This window comes from Bombina bombina, chromosome 6, assembly GCF_027579735.1.
Source record: "Bombina bombina isolate aBomBom1 chromosome 6, aBomBom1.pri, whole genome shotgun sequence".
Classification (NCBI taxonomy): domain Eukaryota; kingdom Metazoa; phylum Chordata; class Amphibia; order Anura; family Bombinatoridae; genus Bombina; species Bombina bombina.
Genome location: NC_069504.1, coordinates 348,981,371 through 349,005,782, shown reverse-complemented (window position 1 = coordinate 349,005,782; position 24,412 = coordinate 348,981,371). Strand labels below are relative to the sequence as shown.

Here is a 24,412-nt window from a genome sequence, read left to right as displayed (position 1 = left end):
TTTAATCTTCTCCTAGTGAAGCCATTCCTTTGTTGATTTGGATGTATGCTTTGGGTCGTTGTCATGCTGAAAGATGAAGTTCCTCTTCATGTTCAGCTTTCTAGAAGGTTTTGTGCCAATATTGTCTGGTATTTGGAACTGTTCATAATTCCCTCTACCTTGACTAAGGCTCCAGTTCCAGCTGAAGAAAAACAACCCCAAATCATGATGCTGCCACCACAATGCTTCACTGTTGGTATGGTGTTCTTTTGGTGAATTGCAGTGTTTTTGCGCAAAACATATGTTTTGGAATTATGGCCAAAAAGTTCAATCTTGGTTTCATCAGACCAGAACACCTTTTGCAACATGCTTTTGGGAGACTTCAGATGTGTTTTTGCAAAATTTAGCCGGGCTTGGATGGTTTTTTTTTTAATTAAGAATAGGCTTCCATCTTGCCACTCTACCCCATAACCCAGACATATGAAGAATACGGGCGATTGTTATCACATGTACCACACGGCCAGTACTTGGCAGATATTCCTGCAGCTCCTTTAAGGTTGCTGTAGGCCTCTTGGCAGCCTCCCAGACCAGTTTTCTTCTCGTCTCTTCATCAATTTTGGAGGGATCTCCAGTTCTTGGTAATGTCACTGTTGCACCATATTTTCTTCACTTGATGACTGTCTTCACTGTGTTCCATGGTATATCTAATGCCTTGGAAATTATTTTGTACCCTTATCCTTACTGATACCTTTTAACAATGAGATCCCTCTGATGCTTTAGAAGCTCCCTACGGACCATGGCTTTTGCTGTAGGATGCGACTAAGAAAATGTCAGGAAAGAACGAGAACAGCTGAACTTTATTTGGGGTTAATCAGAGGCAATTTAAATGATTACAGGTGTGTACTGACTCCTATTTAACAAGATTTTGAATATGACTGCTTAATTCTGAACACAGCTACAACCCCAGTTGTGCACACTTATGCAACCATATTTTTTTATTTTTACTTCCCTCCACCTAGAAGATTTCAGTTTGTTTTTCAATTGAGTTGTGCAGTTTATAGGTCACATTAAAAAGGTAGAAAAAGTTTTGAAATGATTTATCTTTGTCTCATTTTTTTTACATCACATAAACCTGACATTTTAACAGGGGTGTGTAGACTTTTTATAACACACACACACACATACACATACATACATACACACATATATATATATATATATATACATATATATATATATATATATATATATATACATATATACATATATATATATATATATATATACATATATAATATATACATATATATATATATATATATATATATATATACATATATATATATATATATATATATATATATATATATATATATATATACACACACACTATGTATATACATACATACACACACATTTACATGTATACATTCATGCATACACACAGTAAATACCCAAAAAGGCTTATAGAGTGTCAATAGAATACAAAAGTCACTTACCAAGACACTCATCTACTGGTAAAACTGGTCCAGCTAAGGCAGGCAAGACTGAGGTATCCGTGATGTCGTAGGGTTTTTATAGAGCTCTTGGGGTTTGGGAATATTTTCCTCCTTCTAGTGGCAGGAAATTTTTGGATTGTGGACTCTCATACAATAGTGATTTCAAGAGGACAAGAGAAATGCTTGGCTTGAAGTAATTCCCAAAAATGACTACAAACTTTACATAGGTGAATTATACTCTTGTAATCATAAATAACTTATTTTCAGTAATCATAATATTAATTGAACAGTTATAAAGTTTTAAATACCTATCTCCAAAACACCCACATTTATAATTGTCTGAGTCCCAGATACGAAATATGTAAACGTTTGGAAGACAAAAATGCCTAAAAGCAAAGTATAATTTTCATTATAAATAAATATTAAAATAGGAAAGGAAACAATATGTTTTTATTAATTTATTTGATTAAAATGCAAGTTTTGATTAGACACTTGCTGATCAGTGAAGTCATGTAAAATTAATTAAAAAAAATGTACTTTTAAATACATAACAGGTTTAAAAATAATTAAAAGAATTGTAGTTGCCCAGGATATTTGAACAAATTTAGGGTATTTTTGGGGTGCCTAGTCCAAAAATTACATCAGTTTTGCTGAATTGGTTCTAGTTTTTGAGATAATGGTTGCCCCACAAATTAGGATTTACTCCTATTAAAGAGACATAAAACAAGTTGGGAGAGACAAAATATAATATGTACTTTAATTACTTTACCTGCAAATTTATACTGCAGTACTTTTCCATTAACCCTTTCTTTTTAGTTTCTGAATTGTAAAGCTCTAACTCCCTCCACACATTTCCTTCTATGGCTGTATCTATATCTATTGTTATTTTGGCAGAATACAAAAGTGAATAGGTATTATCTGCTAAAGCTGCCTAGAAGCTGTGAACTCAGTTGAATACAATGCCTGTGTCTAAACAATGAGGGTGGGTGGAGTTGGCTGCTCCAGGCAGCTTAGCTATGTAATTAATTTTGCTTATTTTTGAAAATTATTTTAAAATACTTGCCATTAATTTTAAAACTATTCTTTTATGCAAACTATGTTTAATTGATTGGCCCTTTTAGGATATGCACAGTTTTCAACCTGTTATGTCCCTTTAATTTTTCTTTGTTCTCTTGGTATCTTTATTTGAAAAGCAAGTAAGTAAAGCTTAGGAGCCGGCCCATTTTTGGTTCAGCACCTCGGTAGCGCTTGCCAATTGGTGGATAAATGTAGCCACCAATCAGCAAGTGCTACCCAGGGTGCTAAACAAAAAAAATTAGACGGCTCCTAAGCTTACTACATTCCTGCTTTTTCAAATAAAAAGATACCAAAAGAACAAATAAAATTTCATAGGAGTAAATTAGAAAGTTGCTTAAAATTGCACACTATCTGAATCATGAAAGAAAAATAAATTGGGTTTAACATCTCTTTAAAAATTGTTTTGCAAGTTAATCCATTGCATATAATGTTATATTGCTGAGAAGCTTGAAATGTGTTTTAATGCACAATGGTAACCGCTATGCATCTCTCAATTGCTCACTCAACAAAACTTAACCCCTTAATAACCAACGATGTACAGGGTATTTGAATTGGGGTTTGCAATTATGACAAGACAGCGCTGTTCTAGGATGACAGTTGCCAGAAGGGAGGTCATAAATAGTGTGGTCCTGCGACTTGTGGCGAGACCCGTGCTACTATGACCTGTAAAACCCTTAACGACCAATGATGTACAGGGTATGTCGCCCCCGACTATAATAATGATTGAATAAATACCTGAAATAGCATCAGGATCAATTCCATTCTGAAGGCTTCTTAGCTTTGTACTAATGAGATCCAGTAAAGGAAGAGGTGTCTAAATGTAAAAACACTTTTTTTCTATTAGTTATTTATATAAATGGAACACACATAACCATTGCATTCCCCAACTACAAAAAAACAATACAAACACTCACATAGGAGATCATAAACACGACCCCCTAAGAAATCCATAATGGTCTTTAAAAAGAAATCTTAAGTATATGGGTGTGTTATCTATACAATCATATTGGCTGAAGGGGCATTAAACTCAAACTTTAACACATTAGAAATGAAAACAAAATGTTGAACCTTATTTCATGAAAATATATCCAACAGTCACGTAAACCATTTTCTGGTTTTGTTGCATCTTGTTAGTTTAGAAAAGTTTTTTTTAAGGCTATTCTGGTCCTAAAGAAAACAATAACTTTTTGTGGCTATGACGGTGTGAATGGAGGATTGTTCCTATCTAACATGAGGGGTGTGAGAACTGTTCTAATCAGTCGGTGATAAATACTAGAGTATCAGGTGTGCAAAACATGCATCCCTTGTCAGTTTAATATCAAATTAAAGGGCCATTATAATAGAAAAACAGAATTTATGTTTACCTGATAAATTACTTTCTCCAACGGTGTGTCCGGTCCACGGCGTCATCCTTACTTGTGGGATATTCTCTTCCCCAACAGGAAATGGCAAAGAGCCCAGCAAAGCTGGTCACATGATCCCTCCTAGGCTCCGCCTACCCCAGTCATTCGACCGACGTTAAGGAGGAATATTTGCATAGGAGAAACCATATGATACCGTGGTGACTGTAGTTAAAGAAAATAAATTATCAGACCTGATTAAAAAAACCAGGGCGGGCCGTGGACCGGACACACCGTTGGAGAAAGTAATTTATCAGGTAAACATAAATTCTGTTTTCTCCAACATAGGTGTGTCCGGTCCACGGCGTCATCCTTACTTGTGGGAACCAATACCAAAGCTTTAGGACACGGATGAAGGGAGGGAGCAAATCAGGTCACCTAAATGGAAGGCACCACGGCTTGCAAAACCTTTCTCCCAAAAATAGCCTCAGAAGAAGCAAAAGTATCAAACTTGTAAAATTTGGTAAAAGTGTGCAGTGAAGACCAAGTCGCTGCCCTACATATCTGATCAACAGAAGCCTCGTTCTTGAAGGCCCATGTGGAAGCCACAGCCCTAGTGGAATGAGCTGTGATTCTTTCAGGAGGCTGCCGTCCGGCAGTCTCGTAAGCCAATCTGATGATGCTTTTAATCCAAAAAGAGAGAGAGGTAGAAGTTGCTTTTTGACCTCTCCTTTTACCAGAATAAACAACAAACAAGGAAGATGTTTGTCTAAAATCCTTTGTAGCATCTAAATAGAATTTTAGAGCGCGAACAACATCCAAATTGTGCAACAAACGTTCCTTCTTCGAAACTGGTTTCGGACACAGAGAAGGCACGACTATCTCCTGGTTAATGTTTTTGTTAGAAACAACTTTTGGAAGAAAACCAGGTTTAGTACGTAAAACCACCTTATCTGCATGGAACACCAGATAAGGAGGAGAACACTGCAGAGCAGATAATTCTGAAACTCTTCTAGCAGAAGAAATTGCAACCAAAAACAAAACTTTCCAAGATAATAACTTAATATCAACGGAATGTAAGGGTTCAAACGGAACCCCCTGAAGAACTGAAAGAACTAAGTTGAGACTCCAAGGAGGAGTCAAAGGTTTGTAAACAGGCTTGATTCTAACCAGAGCCTGAACAAAGGCTTGAACATCTGGCACAGCTGCCAGCTCTTTGTGAAGTAACACAGACAAGGCAGAAATCTGTCCCTTCAAGGAACTTGCAGATAATCCTTTTTCCAATCCTTCTTGAAGGAAGGATAGAATCTTAGGAATCTTAACCTTGTCCCAAGGGAATCCTTTAGATTCACACCAACAGATATATTTTTTCCAAATTTTGTGGTAAATTTTTCTAGTTACAGGCTTTCTGGCCTGAACAAGAGTATCAATAACAGAATCTGAGAACCCTCGCTTTGATAAGATCAAGCGTTCAATCTCCAAGCAGTCAGCTGGAGTGAGACCAGATTCGGATGTTCGAACGGACCTTGAACAAGAAGGTCTCGTCTCAAAGGTAGCTTCCATGGTGGAGCCGATGACATATTCACCAGATCTGCATACCAAGTCCTGCGTGGCCACGCAGGAGCTATCAAGATCACCGACGCCCTCTCCTGATTGATCCTGGCTACCCGCCTGGGGATGAGAGGAAACGGCGGGAATACATAAGCTAGTTTGAAGGTCCAAGGTGCTACTAGTGCATCTACTAGAGTCGCCTTGGGATCCCTGGATCTGGACCCGTAGCAAGGAACCTTGAAGTTCTGACGAGAGGCCATCAGATCCATGTCTGGAATGCCCCACAGTTGAGTGATTTGGGCAAAGATTTCCGGATGGAGTTCCCACTCCCCCGGATGCAATGTCTGACGACTCAGAAAATCCGCTTCCCAATTTTCCACTCCTGGGATGTGGATTGCAGACAGGTGGCAGGAGTGAGTCTCCGCCCATTGAATGATTTTGGTCACTTCTTCCATCGCCAGGGAACTCCTTGTTCCCCCCTGATGGTTGATGTACGCAACAGTCGTCATGTTGTCTGATTGAAACCGTATGAACTTGGCCCTCGCTAGCTGAGGCCAAGCTTTGAGAGCATTGAATATCGCTCTCAGTTCCAGAATATTTATCGGTAGAAGAGATTCTTCCCGAGACCAAAGACCCTGAGCTTTCAGGGATCCCCAGACCGCGCCCCAGCCCATCAGACTGGCGTCGGTCGTGACAATGACCCACTCTGGTCTGCGGAAGGTCATCCCTTGTGACAGGTTGTCCAGGGACAGCCACCAACGGAGTGAGTCTCTGGTCCTCTGATTTACTTGTATCTTCGGAGACAAGTCTGTATAGTCCCCATTCCACTGACTGAGCATGCACAGTTGTAATGGTCTTAGATGAATGCGCGCAAAAGGAACTATGTCCATTGCCGCTACCATCAAACCTATCACTTCCATGCACTGCGCTATGGAAGGAAGAGGAACGGAATGAAGTATCCGACAAGAGTTTAGAAGTTTCGTTTTTCTGGCCTCTGTCAGAAAAATCCTCATTTCTAAGGAGTCTATTATTGTTCCCAAGAAGGGAACCCTTGTCGACGGAGATAGAGAACTCTTTTCCACGTTCACTTTCCATCCGTGAGATCTGAGAAAGGCCAGGACTATGTCCGTGTGAGCCTTTGCTTGAGGAAGGGACGACGCTTGAATCAGAATGTCGTCCAAGTAAGGTACTACTGCAATGCCCCTTGGTCTTAGCACCGCTAGAAGGGACCCTAGTACCTTTGTGAAAATCCTTGGAGCAGTGGCTAATCCGAAAGGAAGCGCCACGAACTGGTAATGCTTGTCCAGGAATGCGAACCTTAGGAACCGATGATGTTCCTTGTGGATAGGAATATGTAGATACGCATCCTTTAAATCCACCGTGGTCATGAATTGACCTTCCTGGATGGAAGGAAGAATTGTTCGAATGGTTTCCATTTTGAACGATGGAACCTTGAGAAACTTGTTTAAGATCTTGAGATCTAAGATTGGTCTGAACGTTCCCTCTTTTTTGGGAACTATGAACAGATTGGAGTAGAACCCCATCCCTTGTTCTCCTAATGGAACAGGATGAATCACTCCCATTTTTAACAGGTCTTCTACACAATGTAAGAATGCCTGTCTTTTTATGTGGTCTGACGACAACTGAGACCTGTGGAACCTCCCCCTTGGGGGAAGCCCCTTGAATTCCAGAAGATAACCTTGGGAGACTATTTCTAGTGCCCAAGGATCCAGAACATCTCTTGCCCAAGCCTGAGCGAAGAGAGAGAGTCTGCCCCCCACCAGATCCGGTCCCGGATCGGGGGCCAACATTTCATGCTGTCTTGGTAGCAGTGGCAGGTTTCTTGGCCTGCTTTCCCTTGTTCCAGCCTTGCATTGGTCTCCAAGCTGGCTTGGCTTGAGAAGTATTACCCTCTTGCTTAGAGGACGTAGCACTTTGGGCTGGTCCGTTTCTACGAAAGGGACGAAAATTAGGTTTATTTTTGGCCTTGAAAGGCCGATCCTGAGGAAGGGCGTGGCCCTTACCCCCAGTGATATCAGAGATAATCTCTTTCAAGTCAGGGCCAAACAGCGTTTTCCCCTTGAAAGGAATGTTAAGTAGTTTGTTCTTGGAAGACGCATCAGCTGACCAAGATTTCAACCAAAGCGCTCTGCGCGCCACAATAGCAAACCCAGAATTCTTAGCCGCTAACCTAGCCAATTGCAAAGTGGCGTCTAGGGTGAAAGAATTAGCCAATTTGAGAGCGCGGATTCTGTCCATAATCTCCTCATAAGGAGGAGAATCACTATCGACCGCCTTTACTAGCTCATCGAACCAGAAACACGCGGCTGTAGTGACAGGGACAATGCATGAAATTGGTTGTAGAAGGTAACCCTGCTGAACAAACATCTTTTTAAGTAAACCTTCTAATTTTTTATCCATAGGATCTTTGAAAGCACAACTATCTTCTATGGGTATAGTGGTGCGTTTGTTTAAAGTGGAAACCGCTCCCTCGACCTTGGGGACTGTCTGCCATAAGTCCTTTCTGGGGTCGACCATAGGAAACAATTTTTTAAATATGGGGGGAGGGACGAAAGGTATACCGGGCCTTTCCCATTCTTTATTTACAATGTCCGCCACCCGCTTGGGTATAGGAAAAGCTTCTGGGAGCCCCGGGACCTCTAGGAACTTGTCCATTTTACATAGTTTCTCTGGGATGATCAAATTCTCACAATCATCCAGAGTGGATAATACCTCCTTAAGCAGAGCGCGGAGATGTTCCAACTTAAATTTAAATGTAATCACATCGGGTTCAGCTTGTTGAGAAATTTTCCCTGAATCTGAAATTTCTCCCTCAGACAAAACCTCCCTGGCCCCATCAGACTGGTGTAGGGGCATTTCAGAACCATTATCATCAGCGTCGTCATGCTCTTCAGTATCTAAAACAGAGCAGTCGCGCTTACGCTGATAAGTGGGCATTTTGGCTAAAATGTTTTTGATAGAATTATCCATTACAGCCGTTAATTGTTGCATAGTAAGGAGTATTGGCGCGCTAGATGTACTAGGGGCCTCCTGAGTGGGCAAGACTCGTGTAGACGAAGGAGGGAATGATGCAGTACCATGCTTACTCCCCTCACTTGAGGAATCATCTTGGGCATCATTTTCATTGTCACATAAATCACATTTATTTAAATGAGAAGGAACCCTGGCTTCCCCACATTCAGAACACAGTCTATCTGGTAGTTCAGACATGTTAAACAGGCATAAACTTGATAACAAAGTACAAAAAACGTTTTAAAATAAAACCGTTACTGTCACTTTAAATTTTAAACTGAACACACTTTATTACTGCAATTGCGAAAAAGTATGAAGGAATTGTTCAAAATTCACCAAAATTTCACCACAGTGTCTTAAAGCCTTAAAAGTATTGCACACCAAATTTGGAAGCTTTAACCCTTAAAATAACGGAACCGGAGCCGTTTTTAACTTTAACCCCTTTACAGTCCCTGGTATCTGCTTTGCTGAGACTCAACCAAGCCCAAAGGGGAATACGATACCAAATGACGCCTTCAGAAAGTCTCTTCTATGTATCAGAGCTCCTCACAAATGCGACTGCATGTCATGCCTCTCAAAAACAAGTGCGCAATACCGGCGCGAAAATGAGGCTCTGCCTATGATTAGGGAAAGCCCCTAAAGAATAAGGTGTCTAAAACAGTGCCTGCCGATATAATTTTATCAAAATACCCAGATTAAATGATTCCTCAAGGCTAAATATGTGTAATATATGAATCGATTTAGCCCAGAAAAAGTCTACAGTCTTAATAAGCCCTTGTGAAGCCCTTATTTACTATCTTAATAAACAGGGCTTACCGGATCCCATAGGGAAAATGACAGCTTCCAGCATTACATCGTCTTGTTAGAATGTGTCATACCTCAAGCAGCAAGAGACTGCTCACTGTTCCCCCAACTGAAGTTAATTCCTCTCAACAGTCCTGTGTGGAACAGCCATGGATTTTAGTAACGGTTGCTAAAATCATTTTCCTCATACAAACAGAAATCTTCATCTCTTTTCTGTTTCAGAGTAAATAGTACATACCAGCACTATTTTAAAATAAACTCTTGATTGAATAATAAAAACTACAGTTAAACACTAAAAAACTCTAAGCCATCTCCGTGGAGATGTTGCCTGTACAACGGCAAAGAGAATGACTGGGGTAGGCGGAGCCTAGGAGGGATCATGTGACCAGCTTTGCTGGGCTCTTTGCCATTTCCTGTTGGGGAAGAGAATATCCCACAAGTAAGGATGACGCCGTGGACCGGACACACCTATGTTGGAGAAAATTACATGCTCTGATCAGACCCTGCAGCACTGTGTGTTTAACCTCTGCAATTGGGTAAAATACACAGTAGAAATACAGGGACTCACTGTGCACTGCTAGCCCTGAGCGGAAAACACGGCTGACCCAATCAGCAGCGCTAGTTGCAAACCGCTTCAAGTCCTGCGAGCCCTGAGCGGTATTTCTACTATGTGTTTAACCCCTTTGTAGGTGTTAAACACACAGTGCTGCAGGGTCGATAGTCTTAATTACATGCTCTAATGGATTACAGCATGTCATTTTTCAATTAAAAATCGCACTTTAAAGCAGCTTTAACTTAAAAGAACAGATCTGAAAAATAAAACAGCAGCCATTAAATAGGTTAAATATTTTTTACCTTATTACTTTTCATGCAAAAATATCAAGTTGATGTTACAACTGCAAAATAGAAAATGTGTGCCTAACTGTTCATCAGCTCTGTAAGTGCACAGATAAAGGTGGTCTTGTAAGCACATAAGCATATCACCACAAATTTCATTCTAATGTACAAGTAATGGAAGCTTTTTGAGTGCTTACAAAATTGAGTCAAGATATAGAAATGCTGGTAGGTATGATGCCACTTTTTTGGCTCACCCTAGCAGCACTCGCCTAATAATGAACCACAAATAAAAGCTCAAACAGAACTAGAAAATGCACAAAAATTAAGCAAATCATGATGAAAAACAAATTATGCTTACTAGATAATTTCCTTTCCTTCTGTAAAGGGAGAGTGCACAGCTGCATTCCTTACTTGTGGGAAATACTGAACCTGGCCACCAGGAGAAGGCAAAGACACCCTAACCAAAGTCTTAAATACCTCCCCCCCACTAATTTCATCCCCCAGTCATTCTGCCGAGGGAACAAGGAACAGTAGGAGAAAAATCAGGGTGAAAAACAGAATTTATGCTTACCTGATAAATTACTTTCTCCAACGGTGTGTCCGGTCCACGGCGTCATCCATTACTTGTGGGAAATATTCTCCCCCACAGGGAAAGGCAAGGAGAGCACACAGCAAGAGCTATCCATATAGCTCCCCCTCTGGCTCCGCCCCCCAGTCATTCGACCGACGGTTAGGAGAAAAAGGAGAAACTATAGGGTGCCGTGGTGACTGTAGTGTATAAAGAAAATTTTTTCAACCTGATTAAAAAACCAGGGCGGGCCGTGGACCGGACACACCGTTGGAGAAAGTAATTTATCAGGTAAGCATAAATTCTGTTTTCTCCAACATTGGTGTGTCCGGTCCACGGCGTCATCCATTACTTGTGGGAACCAATACCAAAGCTTTAGGACACGGATGAAGGGAGGGAGCAAATCAGGTTACCTAAACGGAAGGCACCACGGCTTGCAAAACCTCTCCCCCAAAAATAGCCTCCGAAGAAGCAAAAGTATCAAATTTGTAGAATTTGGCAAAAGTGTGCAGAGAAGACCAAGTTGCTGCCTTACATATCTGGTCAACAGAAGCCTCGTTCTTGTAGGCCCATGTGGAAGCCACAGCCCTAGTAGAGTGAGCTGTGATACGGTCAGGAGGCTGCCGTCCGGCAGTCTCATAAGCCAAGCGGATAATGCTTTTCAGCCAGAAAGAGAGAGGTGTAGCAGTAGCTTTTTGACCTCTCCTCTTACCAGAGTAAACGACAAACAAAGATGAGGTTTGTCTAAAATCTTTTGTTGCTTCTAAATAGAACTTTAAAGCACGAACAACATCTAAATTGTGTAATAAACGTTCCTTCTTTGAAACTGGATTCGGACACAAAGAAGGAACAACTATTTCCTGGTTGATGTTCTTGTTGGAAACAACTTTTGGAAGAAAACCAGGCTTAGTACGCAAAACAACCTTATCTGAATGAAAAACCAGATATGGTGGATTACACTGCAAAGCAGATAATTCAGAAACTCTTCTAGCAGAAGAAATAGCAACCAAAAACAGAACTTTCCAAGATAATAACTTAATATCTATGGAATGTAAAGGTTCAAACGGAACCCCTTGAAGAACTGAAAGAACTAAATTTAGACTCCAAGGAGGAGTCATGGGTCTGTAAACAGGCTTGATTCTAACCAAAGCCTGAACAAAAGCTTGTACATCTGGCAAAGCTGCCAGTCGTTTGTGCAACAAGACGGATAATGCAGAAATCTGTCCTTTTAGAGAACTAGCTGACAACCCTTTATCCAAACCTTCTTGGAGAAAGGAGAGAATCTTTGGAATTTTAATCTTACTCCAGGAGAATCCTTTGGATTCACACCAACAGATATATCTTTTCCATATTTTATGGTAAATCTTTCTAGTCACAGGTTTTCTGGCTTGGACCAGAGTATTTATCACAGAATTTGAAAACCCACGCTTGGATAAAATCAAGCGTTCAATTTCCAAGCAGTCAGCTGCAGAGAAACTAGATTTGGATGTTCGAATGGACCTTGTACTAGAAGATCCTGTCTCAAAGGTAGCTTCCATGGTGGAGCCGATGACATATTCACCAGGTCTGCATACCAAGTCCTGCGTGGCCACGCAGGATCTATCAGAATCACCGAGGCCTTCTCCTGTTTGATCCTGGCTATGAGCCTGGGAAGGAGAGGAAACGGTGGAAACACATATGCTAGGTTGAACGACCAAGGCGCCACTAATGCATCCACTAGAGTCGCCTTGGGATCCCTGGATCTGGACCCGTAGCAAGGTATCTTGAAGTTCTGACGGGACGCCATTAGATCCATGTCTGGAATGCCCCATAATTGGGTTAACTGAGCAAAGACCTCCGGATGGAGTTCCCACTCCCCCGGATGGAAAGTCTGACGACTCAAATAGTCCGCCTCCCAGTTGTCTACTCCTGGGATGTGAATAGCAGATAGATGGCAGGAGTGATTCTCTGCCCATTGGATTATCTTGGTTACTTCCTACATCGCTAGGGAACTCTTTGTTCCCCCCTGATGATTGATGTACGCAACAGTCGTTATGTTGTCCGACTGAAATCTTATGAACCTGGCTTCCGCTAGCTGAGGCCAAGCCAGGAGCGCATTGAATATAGCTCTTAGTTCCAAAATGTTTATCGGGAGAAGCGACTCTTCCCGCGACCATAGGCCCTAGTCCCAGACCGCGCCCCACCCCAAGAGGCTGGCGTCGGTCGTGACGATGACACACTCCGGTCTGCGGAAACTCATTCCCTGAGACAGGTGATCCTGGGTCAACCACCAGAGAAGTGAGTCCCTGGTTACCTGATCTACTTGAATTTGGGGAGACAAGTCTGTATAGTCCCCATTCCACTGATTGAGCATGCATAGCTGTAATGGTCTTAGATGAATTAGAGCAAAAGGAACCACATCCATTGCTGCGACCATTAGTCCTATTACTTCCATGCATTGAGCTATGGAGGGTTGAGGAATAGAATGAAGAACTCAACAAGCTTTTAGAAGCTTTGCCTTTCTGACTTCTGTGAGAAAGATCTTCATTTCCACAGAATCTATTATTGTTCCCAGAAAAGGAACCCTTGTGGACGGTGACAGTGAACTTTTTTCTATGTTCACCTTCCACCCGTGAGATCTGAGAAAGGCCAACACAATGTCTGTATGAGCCCTCGCTTTGGAAAGGGACGACGCTTGGATTAGGATGTCGTCTAGATAAGGTGCTACAGCGATGCCCCTCGGCCTTAGGACCGCTAGAAGGGACCCTAGCACCTTTGTGAAAATTCTGGGAGCGGTGGCTAAACCGAATGGAAGAGCCACAAACTGGTAATGTTTGTCCAGAAAGGCCAACCTCAGGAACTGATGATGAGATTTGTGGATTGGGATATGCAGATACGCATCCTTTAGATCCATGGTAGTCAAAAATTGACCCTGCTGGATTGTCGGTAAGATTGTCCGAATGGTTTCCATCTTGAAGGATGGAACTCTGAGGAACTTGTTTAATATCTTTAAATCCAGAATTGGCCTGAAAGTTCCCTCTTTTTTGGGAACCACAAACAGGTTTGAGTAAAAACCTAGACCTTGTTCCCCGGAGGGGACTGGGTTTATCACTCCCATCTTTGATAGGTCTCTTACACAATGTAAGAATGCCTGTTTCTTTATCTGGTCTGAAGATAAGCGAGGCAGGTGGAACCTTCCCTTTGGAGGAAGTCCCTTGAATTCTAACAGGTATCCCTTGGAAACTATCTCTAGTGCCCAGGGATCCAGAACATCTCTTGCCCAAGCCTGAGCGAAGAGAGATAGTCTGCCCCCTACCAGATCCGGTCCCGGATCGGGGGCTACCCCTTCATGCTGTCTTGGTAGCAGCAGCAGGTTTCTTGGTTTGTTTACCCTTGTTCCAGCCTTGCATGGGCTTCCAAGCGGGTTTGGGCTGGGCCGCGTTACCTTCTTGTCTAGCGGCAGTGGAGTTATTAGCCGGTCCGTTCCTGAAATTGCGAAAGGAACGAAAATTAGACTTGTTCTTAGCCTTAAAAGGCCTATCCTGTGGGAGGGCAGGGCCCTTACCCCCAGTGATGTCTGAAATAATTTCCTTCAATTCCGGCCCAAAAAGGGTCTTACCCTTGAAAGGAATATTCAGTAACTTAGTCTTGGACGACACATCTGCCGACCAGGATTTTAGCCAAAGCGCCCTCCGCGCTACTATAGCAAAACCTGAGTTTTTCGCCGCCAATTTCGTTATTTGAAAGGCGGCATCCAATATAAAGGAATTAGCTAACTTTAATGCGTGAATTCTGTCCATGACTTCTTCATAGGAAGTCTCTTTCTGGAGCGACCTTTCTAGTTCTTCGAACCAAAAGGACGCCGCTGAAGTGACAGTAATAACACACGTAGCTGGTTGAAGGATGAACCCTTGCTGAACAAAAATCTTTTTAAGCAATCCTTCCAATTTTTTATCCATAGGATCTTTGAAAGCGCAGCTGTCCTCTATAGGAATAGTTGTGCGCTTCGCTAGTGTTGAAACAGCTCCCTCAACCTTCGGGACCGTTTGCCATGCGTCCCTTCTAGGGTCTACTATGGGAAACATTTTCTTAAATATAGGAGGTGGGGCAAAGGGTACACCTGGCTTCTCCCACTCCTTTTCCACTATGTTCGCTACCCTCTTAGGTATTGGAAAAGCGTCGTCGTGCACAGGGACCTCTAAAAATTTGTCCAATTTGCACAACTTCTCTGGTACTACCATGGAATCACAGTCATCCAGAGTAGCTAATACCTCCTTAAGCAAAGCGCGGAGATGTTCTAGTTTAAACTTAAATGCCACTAGATCAGGTTCTGCCTGTTGAGAAATTTTTCCTGAATCTGAAATTTCACCCTCAGACAGCCCTTCCCTTACAGCCAATTCCGATTGATGCAAGGGTAAAATAGATAAGGCATCGTCAGCGTCTGATTGTTCATCCTTTTTATCTGTATTTAAAACTGAACAATCACGCTTTCTCTGAAAAGCTGGCAGTTTGGATAAAAGATTTGCTATAGAATTATCCACTACTACTGATAATTGTTGCATAGAAATAAGCACTGGCGCGCTAGGTGTCGCCTGCGCGGGCAAAGCTGGTGTAGACACAGAAGGAGAGGATGTAGAGCTATCCCCACTACCTTCATTAGATAAATCATCTTGGGCAACATTATGAAAAATAACAGAGCTGTCCTGATTTTGTTTGGACGCTATGGCGCAATTATCACAAACACTCGAAGGGGGAACCACATTTGTCTCTATACACACAGAACATAGGTTATCTGATGGAACAGACATGTTAAACAGATTTAGGCAGGCAAACAATGCAATAAAAACGATTTTAAACAAAAACGTTACTGTCTCTTTAAATAATAAAATGACACATTTATTTCTGAATGTTCAAAAAACTATGAAGGCAATATCCGATTTTTCTGAAATTTGGACCCCAGAGTCTTAATGCTTAGAAAGTATTGCACAGCAAATATGGAGACTCTAGCTCTTAGCAAACCGGAGCTAATTGTTGGATTTAACCGTTTTTATACACGACAATCCCTGCTACAGACTTGTTGCAGCTTTTTACCTTCCTTAGGGGTCACCATTCACAGAAAAAAGCCTTTTGGAGTCACTTTCTGAGCCACAGGACCCTATCTGCATGCACTGCCTTGTAAATCAACTGTGCAGCTGAAGCACCAAAATGAGGCTTCCTCCCTCAGCACACTAGAGTGAAGGGGCCTTCCTGACTAGATTTAGGTGTCTAAAACAAGCCAGATCAATAAAAAACGTTCCCCAGTGTATGTGAGCTTATAAAATATTTCAAATGGTATCATATTGTAATAAAAACCAATCGATTTTGCCCCTAACAGTGTCTACCAGCATAAAAAACAAAAAGGGGAAGCCTGTTATCTTTTTTGCTGAGGTGAAAAGAAATATGACTGTCATCTAGCATTAGCCTGTGTTGTTAGAAGGAGACCAGTCATACCTGAAGCAGATGAGTCTGCAAACTGTTACCCCCAACTGAAGTTCTCTTGTTTCAACAGTCCTGCGTGATAACAGTAATGGATTTTAGTTACTGTCTGCTAAAATCATAGCCCTCTTAAACAGAAATCTTCATCACTTTTCTGTTATAGAGTAAATAGTACAAGCCAGCACTATTTTAAAATAACAAACTCTTGATAGAAGAATAAAAAACTACAACTAACACCACAAACTCCTCGCCATCCCCGTGGTAGATGCTACTTGTTCAGAGCGGCAAGAATGACTGGGGGGCGGAGCCAGAGGGGGAGCTATATGGACAGCTCTTGCTGTGTGCTCTCCTTGCCTTTCCCTGTGGGGGAGAATATTTCCCACAAGTAATGGATGACGCCGTGGACCGGACACACCAATGTTGGAGAAAAGGTGTCAGAAGAATAAATTGAAATTTAGGGCCACCCATCGGAGAACACGGGCGGGAGCTGTGGATTCTCCCTGTACAGAAGGAAAGGAAATTATCTGGTAAGCATAATTTATGTTTTCCTTCTTAATACAGGGAGAGTCCACAGCTGCATTCCTCCCTTGTGGGAAATTATACCCAAGCTCCAGGACACTGAAAGCTAACGGGAGGGTAAAAAAAGAGAGGCAGCCCCTTATCTGAGGGCACCACAGCCTGCAAAACATTTCTCCCGAAGGCTGCTTCAGCAGAAGCAGAAAAACATCAAACTTGTAAAATTTAGAAAAAAGTATGTAAGGAGGACCAGGTCTGATCCATAGAGGCCTTACAAATCTGATCCATTTTTGAAGGCCCAAGAGGAGGCCAATGCGCTCATAGAATGAGCCGTAATCCTTTGAGGAGGTTTAAGACCCGCTGACTCATATGCTAAGCGGATGATACTCCTCAACCAAACAGATAAGGAAGTCGAAGAGGCCCTCTGACCCCTACGCTTTCCAGAATAGATAAACAGAGAAGAAGATTGTCTAAAATCTTTCGGAATGTTAGGATTTCTTCCTAAGGTTGTGTTAAATCGCAACTTAGTTAGTAGAACAGCCTTATCAGCATGGAACACCAGATAAGAAGGGTCACATTGCAAGGCAGCAATCTCAGACTCGAGCGTGCAGAAGCAATAGCTAGTAGAAAAAGAACCTTCAAAGACAACAACTTAATGTCAACCTCATGCATAGGCTCAAATGTAGCCCGTTGGCAACTTTAAGAACAAGATTTAAACTTCAAGGAGGAGCATTGGATCTCAACACCGGCCTGATCCTAGTCAGAACCTTAAAAAGACTGTACATCCAGAAGCTCAGCGAGCCTCTTTGTGCAGTAAAGCAAACAGGGCCAAAATCTGTCCCTTCAAGGAACTAGCTGAGAGGCCCTTCTCCAGTCCATCCTGGAGAAAAGAAATTATCATGTGCCAGGACAAACCACGATCTTCATACCAGAATAAGTAGGTCCTCCACACCTTATGATAGATGCGATGAGTAGCCGGCGTACGAGCTTGAATAAGAGTATCAATAACACTCTCATAAAACCCTCTTGGCTAAGACTAAGCGTTTAATCTCCACGCAGTCAGCCTCAACAGAATCTAGATCTTGATGAAGAAAGGGGCCTTGTTCCAGCAGATCCCTGGGAAAAGGTAACCTCCAAGGAGGAGATGACGACAGCCCCTAGATTCGCGGACCATATCCTTCGCGGCCACGATGGAGCAATCAGTATCACCGACGCCTGCTCCTTTATGATTCGAGCCACCACTCGAGAAAGGAGTGGAAATGGCAGGAAAAGAGAAATTAGATTGAACCTCCAAGGCACTGCTAATGCATCTATTAGCTCCGCCTAAGGATCCCTGGACCTCGACCCATATCTGGGAAGCTTGGTATCTTATCTCCGGTGTTCCCCACCTGTTGCATATCTCCGCAAACACTTCGGGATGGAGATACCATTCCCGCGGATTAAAAGATTGTCGAGAAAATCCGCTTCCCAGATGTCCACACCCGGAATGTGGATCGCTGACAGCGAACAGTTGTGGGTCTCCGCCCACTCCAGAATCTGAGATACTTCCCTCATTGCTAGGGAGCTTCTCGTTGCCCCCTGATGGTTGATGTAAGCCACCAAGGTTATATGGTCAGATTGGAATCAGATAAATTGGGACAAACCCAGAAGGGACCAAGCCTTCAGAGCAATGAATATTGCCCTCCTGCATCCACAGACCCTGCGCCTTCTTGGCGCCCCAAACAACTCCCCATCCTGACAGACTTGCGTCTGTAGTCACAGTCACCCAGGATGGTCTTAAAAAGGATATCCAGACAGAGCCACCAAGAGAGCGATTCTCTTGACCAGTTGTCCAGAGAAATCTGTCGAGACAGATCGAAATGATTGACGTTCCACTGCCTCCGCATGCAGTCGCCTGAGGTGCAACCTGGCAAAGAGAACGATGTCCATGCTGGACACCATGAGACAAATCACCTCCATACACTGAGCCACAGATGGCCCTAAGGAAGTATGGAGGGCAAGACATGTTGAAGGTAGCTCGCAACTTCTCTGGTCTGTTAGAAATATTCCCATGTCTATGGAGTCTATTATGGTGCCCAGGAATTCCACCCTGGTGCTTGGAATAAGAGAACTCCTTTATCTATTTATCTTCCCTCTGTGGGATCGAAAAAGACAGGAGAGATTCCGAATGGTCTTCCACCAGACGAAACAATGGTGCTTGTATCAGAATATCGTCCAAGTAGGGAGCTACTGCTACACCCCGGGTTCTGGCGACTGCTAGAAGAGCCCCTAGAACCTTCGTAAAATTCTTGTAGCAGTAGCTGGACCAAACGGAAGTGCAATGAACTGGAAGTGCTGGTCCAGGAACACAAACCTGAGGAACTGGAAGAGTTTCCTGTGGATTGGAAGGTGAAGAAATGCCTACTTCAGATCTATAGTGCTCATAAACTGCCCTTCCTGAATTAAGGGAAGGATGGACATTATTGTTCAAGGGGATATTTAGAAACTTGTTTAAGCACTTTAGGTCCAGAACTGGACGGAAAGTTCCATCCTTCTATGGGACCACAAAAATGTTTGAATAGTATTCCAAACCTCTCTCTGCGATAGGTACTGGAACCCTATCTTGTAACCCTGAGCTATGACCTCCAGGGACCCAAGGATCCTGCACGTCCCTGAACCAAGCCTCTAAAGAGCGACAGTCTGCCCCCTACACGATCCAAAATAGGACCGGGGCTGCCCCTTGATGCGGACTTGGTCTCAGCGGGCTTCTTGCTCTGCTTGGATCTATTCCAGGACTGAGCCGGCTTCCAAATACTCTTGGTTTACTCTGGCTTAGCGGTGGCCTGATGCTGGGCTTTTATCAGAACTAAAAGGAATGAAAATACAAACTTTGTCCCTTAGATTTGTTCTCCTTATCTTACGGTATGAAGGCACCCTTGGCCCCTGAAACCGTGGAAATAGTCAAACAAACTCTTTCCCTTAAAGGAAAGGGAAAGAGACTAGACTTAGAAGTTATATCTGTCAGTCTGAACAGAAAACCTGAAGTCTTAGCCTTAGGCTAATTAATCTGTGTAATAACAGCACAGATAAGAATTAGTAACCCAGAAGGCCGTAATCATTTCCTGAAAAATGTCGAGGGAACCCTCCACCTTGATCAATTTCGAGGAGGAGACGCACCAAAAGGTAGCCAATCCAGCAACTTCAGCGACAAACACCGCCAGTAAAAGAAAATATCCCCTAGGTTGAAACACCCTCTTTAACAGAGTTTCCATCCTTATATCCGGCAGCTCTATGAACGACAAACTATCCTCACACGGGCTAGTATTATGTGTGGCAAGCGTTAAAATAGCGCCAACCAAGTAGGGATGGGAAAAAGAAAACCCACCCTCATAGAGAGCCCGGAACGGGATCCTTAAAAGGCAGACGACGGGCAAGAGGAATCTAATCCTATCCCACTCGTCCTTAATAATGATGCCATCAAATTTAGGACCCAGAGGTTGGTCTGGCAGCTCAGCCTTTGAAACCTCTAATATAGTCAAAACCTCCTTTAGTAGAAAACGTAAACGTTCTACCATAAATCTAAAAACTGGATCCTCCACAGGCAGAGGATTATAGGCAGCAGACTCCAACCATGAAAGTTCACACTCTGAAGTTTCATAGAGAACCTCATCCTCTGATAACTGGTCAGATATATCCGATAAATTACATGATGCCCGCTGGGCAGGAGTGCAAGATTTCACCTTTTGCTTGCCCCTTCAATTTGAAACAATCTTACCGGAATCTATGCAGTGGAACAGAAACACTGTCCTTCAAGTTTGACAGATTGTAGCAGCGCTTCTGACATGGACTTGAGTGAAATAAAGCAGGCAGCAAAACTCGTCAACGCTAATTGCTTAGGAGCTGTTGAGTCTGGATGGTTTCGCAGAAAGACTCTCGCTGCATCTCCAGACTCTTACTTTCATCACTGAGAGGCTGACAAGACTACTTAAAACTCCAGTCCCATCTCGAAAAGTACTACCCTCCATAAGCAGTGGCGTCACTGGGGGGGGGGGGGGGCGCACCCGGGTGACACCCTCCAGGGGGTGACACCAAAAAAAAATTTTTTTTTTTTTTTTTTTTTTTAAATTTTATTGAAATTCAAAGAAATACAATGTTGAGATGCATAGATTTTTTTTTATTAGAGGGGCTGGCATTTGTGAACATTGGTGGGACTGGGGAAGATGTAGACACACAATTTTTTTGCCCCTTGAGCCAGTGCTGCAATTTCAACAAATAGTTTTCCCGGCTGCTTTTGCTTGTTTGTACTTTGCTTCTCCCCTGCCCAATTTCGCTATGAATGTTGTGGGCATGCCGTGGGGCTTGCAAAGTTGCGCTGCTAGCCTAAACCTGCCTGCCTTTCTGTGCTCACTGCTTAGTGACATGTGGAGCAGTGGAGTCACTCACTGCTGTGCTGTCTCTCTAAACGGGAACTGGCAAATCATGAGGGGATGCCTGGCACCTGACCGCAGGACTGTTTGACACTGTCTTTAAAGTGAAGGAGCCATGTATGATGCCCACCAGACCATTACGGTTACGGTGCACTAAGTGCACACTTAACAGGTAGGAGGGCGGGCGGGGGTCTGAGGGTGGGCAGAGTGCAGAGGTGATTGGCCATAAGAAGCGGTAGGCACGCGGCCCGGGGCTGTGCACTGACAGGCTTGGAACAGAGTCAGAGAGCAGAATTTTCATAGTTTGCACCTAAAACTTTTCTTTAGTGATTTATTTTTAGAGTGCTCTGTTTATCTTTCATTTGATGCTCTGCTGAGCCAGGGAGCAGCTCTAGGCATGCGCTTTATAATTAATGCAGTTTACATATTTTGTAAGTGTGTGTCTGTGTTTTTGTGTGTGTGTCTGAGTGTGTTTCCGAGTGTTTGTGTGTGCATCTGAGTATGTTTTAAGTGTGTCTGAGTGTTTGTATGTGTGTTTGCCTGTGTTTTTGTATGTGTCTGCTTTCTGGGGTGGGGGTGACACCATAACTTACCGCACCGGGTGACACCAACCCTAGTGACGCCACTATAAGGAACTACTCTATCTTCTGTACACTACTCTGCCAACCTCCTGTGACGAAAGGCAAAGAATGACTGGGGGATGAGAGAAGTGGGGGAAGTATTTAAGCCTTTGGCTGGGGTGTCTTTGCCTCCTTCTGGTGGCCAGGTTCAGCATTTCCCACAAGTAAGGAATGCAGCTGTGGACGACTCCCTTTATTAAGAAGGAAAAACATAAATTATGCTTACCTGATAATTTCATTCCCATCGAAGGGAGGAGAGTCCACGGCTTCATTCATTACTTGTGGGAATCAAGAACCTGGCCACCAGGAGGAGGCAAAGACACCCCAGCCAAAGGCTTAAATACGTCCCCCACTTTCCTCATCCCCCAGTCATTCTGCCGAGGGAACCAGGAACAGTAGGAGAAATATCAGGATAGAAAAGGTAACAGAAGATGAATAAATTTAGGGCCGCCCAACGGAGATACGGGCGGGAGCCATGGACTTTCCTCCCCTCGATAGAAATGAAATTATCAGGTAAGCATAATTTATGTTTTCCATCTAAAGGGGAGAAGAGTCCATGGCTTGATGCATTACTTGTGGGAACATATACCAAAGATCTAGAGGATACTGAATGAAACCGGGAGGGTAAAAGGCAGACCCTAATCTGAGGGCACCACCGCCTGCAAAACCTCTCTCCCAAAAACAGCTTCCGCAGAAGCAAAAACGTCAAATTTGTAAAACAGCTTCCGCAGAAGCAAAAACGTCAAATTTGTAAAACTTTGTAAAAGTGTGTAAGAAGGACCAGGTAGCCGCCTTACAAATTTGCTCCATAGAGGCCTCATTCTTGAAGGCCCAAGACTTAGCCACAGCTCTAGTCGAATGAGCCGTGATCCTGTGAGGAGGCTTATGTCCCGCTGTCTCATAAGCCAAGCGAATCAAGCGCCTCAACCAAAAAGACAAAGTAGCAGCAGAGGAACTTAGCCCCTTGCGGTTCCCAGAATGCACCACAAAAAGAAATGTAGACTGTCTGAAATCCTTTGTAGCCTGAAGATAGAACTTCAAGGCACGAACCACATTCAGGTTATGAAGTAACCTCTCCTTTGAAGAAGAAGGGTTAGGACACAAAGAAGGAACAACTATTTCCTGATTGATGTTACGGATGGACACCACCTTGGGGAGAAACTCCAACCCAGTGCGAAGTACAGCCTTATCCGCATGAAACACTAGATAAGGAGGATCACATTGCAAGGCAGCTAGTTCAGATACTCTGCATGCAGATGCAATAGTCAACAGGAAGAGAACCTTCCACGACAGAATCTTAAATGTCAATGGAATGCATAGGTACAAACGGAACCCTCTGCAAAACCTTAAGGACTAAGTTTAAGCTCCAAGGGGGAGCCGACTGTCTAAAGACAGGCCTAATTCTAGACAGAGCCTGAACAAAAGATTGAATGTCAGGGAGCTAAGAGAGTCTCCTATGCAACAATACTTATAATGCCGAAATCTGTTCCTTTAAGGAACTAGCGGCAAGACCCTTCTTCAAACCATCTTGGAGAAAGGACAGAATCCTGGACACCTTCACCTTGTGCCAAGATATTCATGCTTCTCACACCAGGACAAGTAAGTCCTCCACACCTTATGATAGATGTGATGAGTGACTGGCTTCCTTGCCTGAATTAGAGTATCAATCACACCTTCTGAAAAGCCTCTCTTGGCTAAGACTAGGCGTTCAATCACCACACAGTCAGCCTCAGAGAATCTAGATTTTGATGCTGAAAGGGGCCCTGTGACAGCAGATCCCTGCGACAGGGTAACCTCCACGGCGGAGAGGATGATATTACCCACAAGATCCGCAAACCACGTCCTCCGCAGCCACGAAGGAGCAATCAGAATGGCCGGGGCCCGCTCCTGTTTGATGCGTGCCACTACGTGAGGTAGAAGTGGTAACGGTGGAAAAATGTAAGCTAGGCTGAATCCCCAAGGAACCAGTAAGGCATCTATCAGCTCTGCCTGGGGATCCCTGGACCTCGACCCGTATCGAGGAAGCTTGCAATTGAGTCTGGACGCCATGAGATCTATCTCCGGCGCTCCCCATCTGTGACAAATCTACACAAACACCTCAGTGGGGGGGGGGGGGGGGGAAGAGACCATTCCCCCGGATGAAGGATTGTCAGCTGATAAAGTCCGCTTTCCAGTTGTCCACACCCGGAATGTGAATCTCTGAGAGCGAGCAGTCATGGGACTCCACCCACTCCAGAATCCGAGACACCTCTCATCGCAAGAGAGCTCTTCGTACCCCCCTGATGGTTGATGTAAGCCACGAGGTAATGTCAGTCTGGAATCTGATGAAACTGACCAACTCCAGAGAAGGCCATGCCTTCAAAGCATTGTAAATTGCTCGTAGTTCTAGGATGTTGATCGGAAGTAGAGATTCCTCCCTGTACCACCTTCCTTGTGCCATCCTGCCACCCACAACAGCTCCCTATCCTGTCAGGCTGGCGTCCATTATCGAAATCTCCCAGGATGGTCGCAAGAAGGATGTCCCCATGGACAGTTGCTCAGGACGAATCCACTAAGAGGGATTTCCGAGTCCGAGCATCCATGGATATCAGCTGTGATAGATCTGAATGATCGCCGTTCTACTGTCTCAACATGCACAATTGAAGAGGTCTGAGATGGAACCTGGCGAATGGGATGACATCTATACTTGACACCATGAGACCTATCACCTTCATACATTGAGCCAACG

The 24,412-nt window shown here is 43.5% G+C and overlaps 1 protein-coding gene across 1 annotated transcript in view; it reads right to left on the bottom strand.

The window, feature by feature from the left end:
- DEPDC4 (DEP domain containing 4) overlaps window positions 1-24,412 on the bottom strand; it is a 195,974-nt gene that overhangs the window by 35,453 nt on the left and 136,109 nt on the right. Inside the window, exon 8 of the mRNA XM_053717002.1 lies at window positions 3,291-3,369. Within this exon, the coding sequence (XP_053572977.1) occupies window positions 3,291-3,369 (79 nt within the window). The remainder of the gene's footprint in view (window positions 1-3,290; window positions 3,370-24,412) is intronic.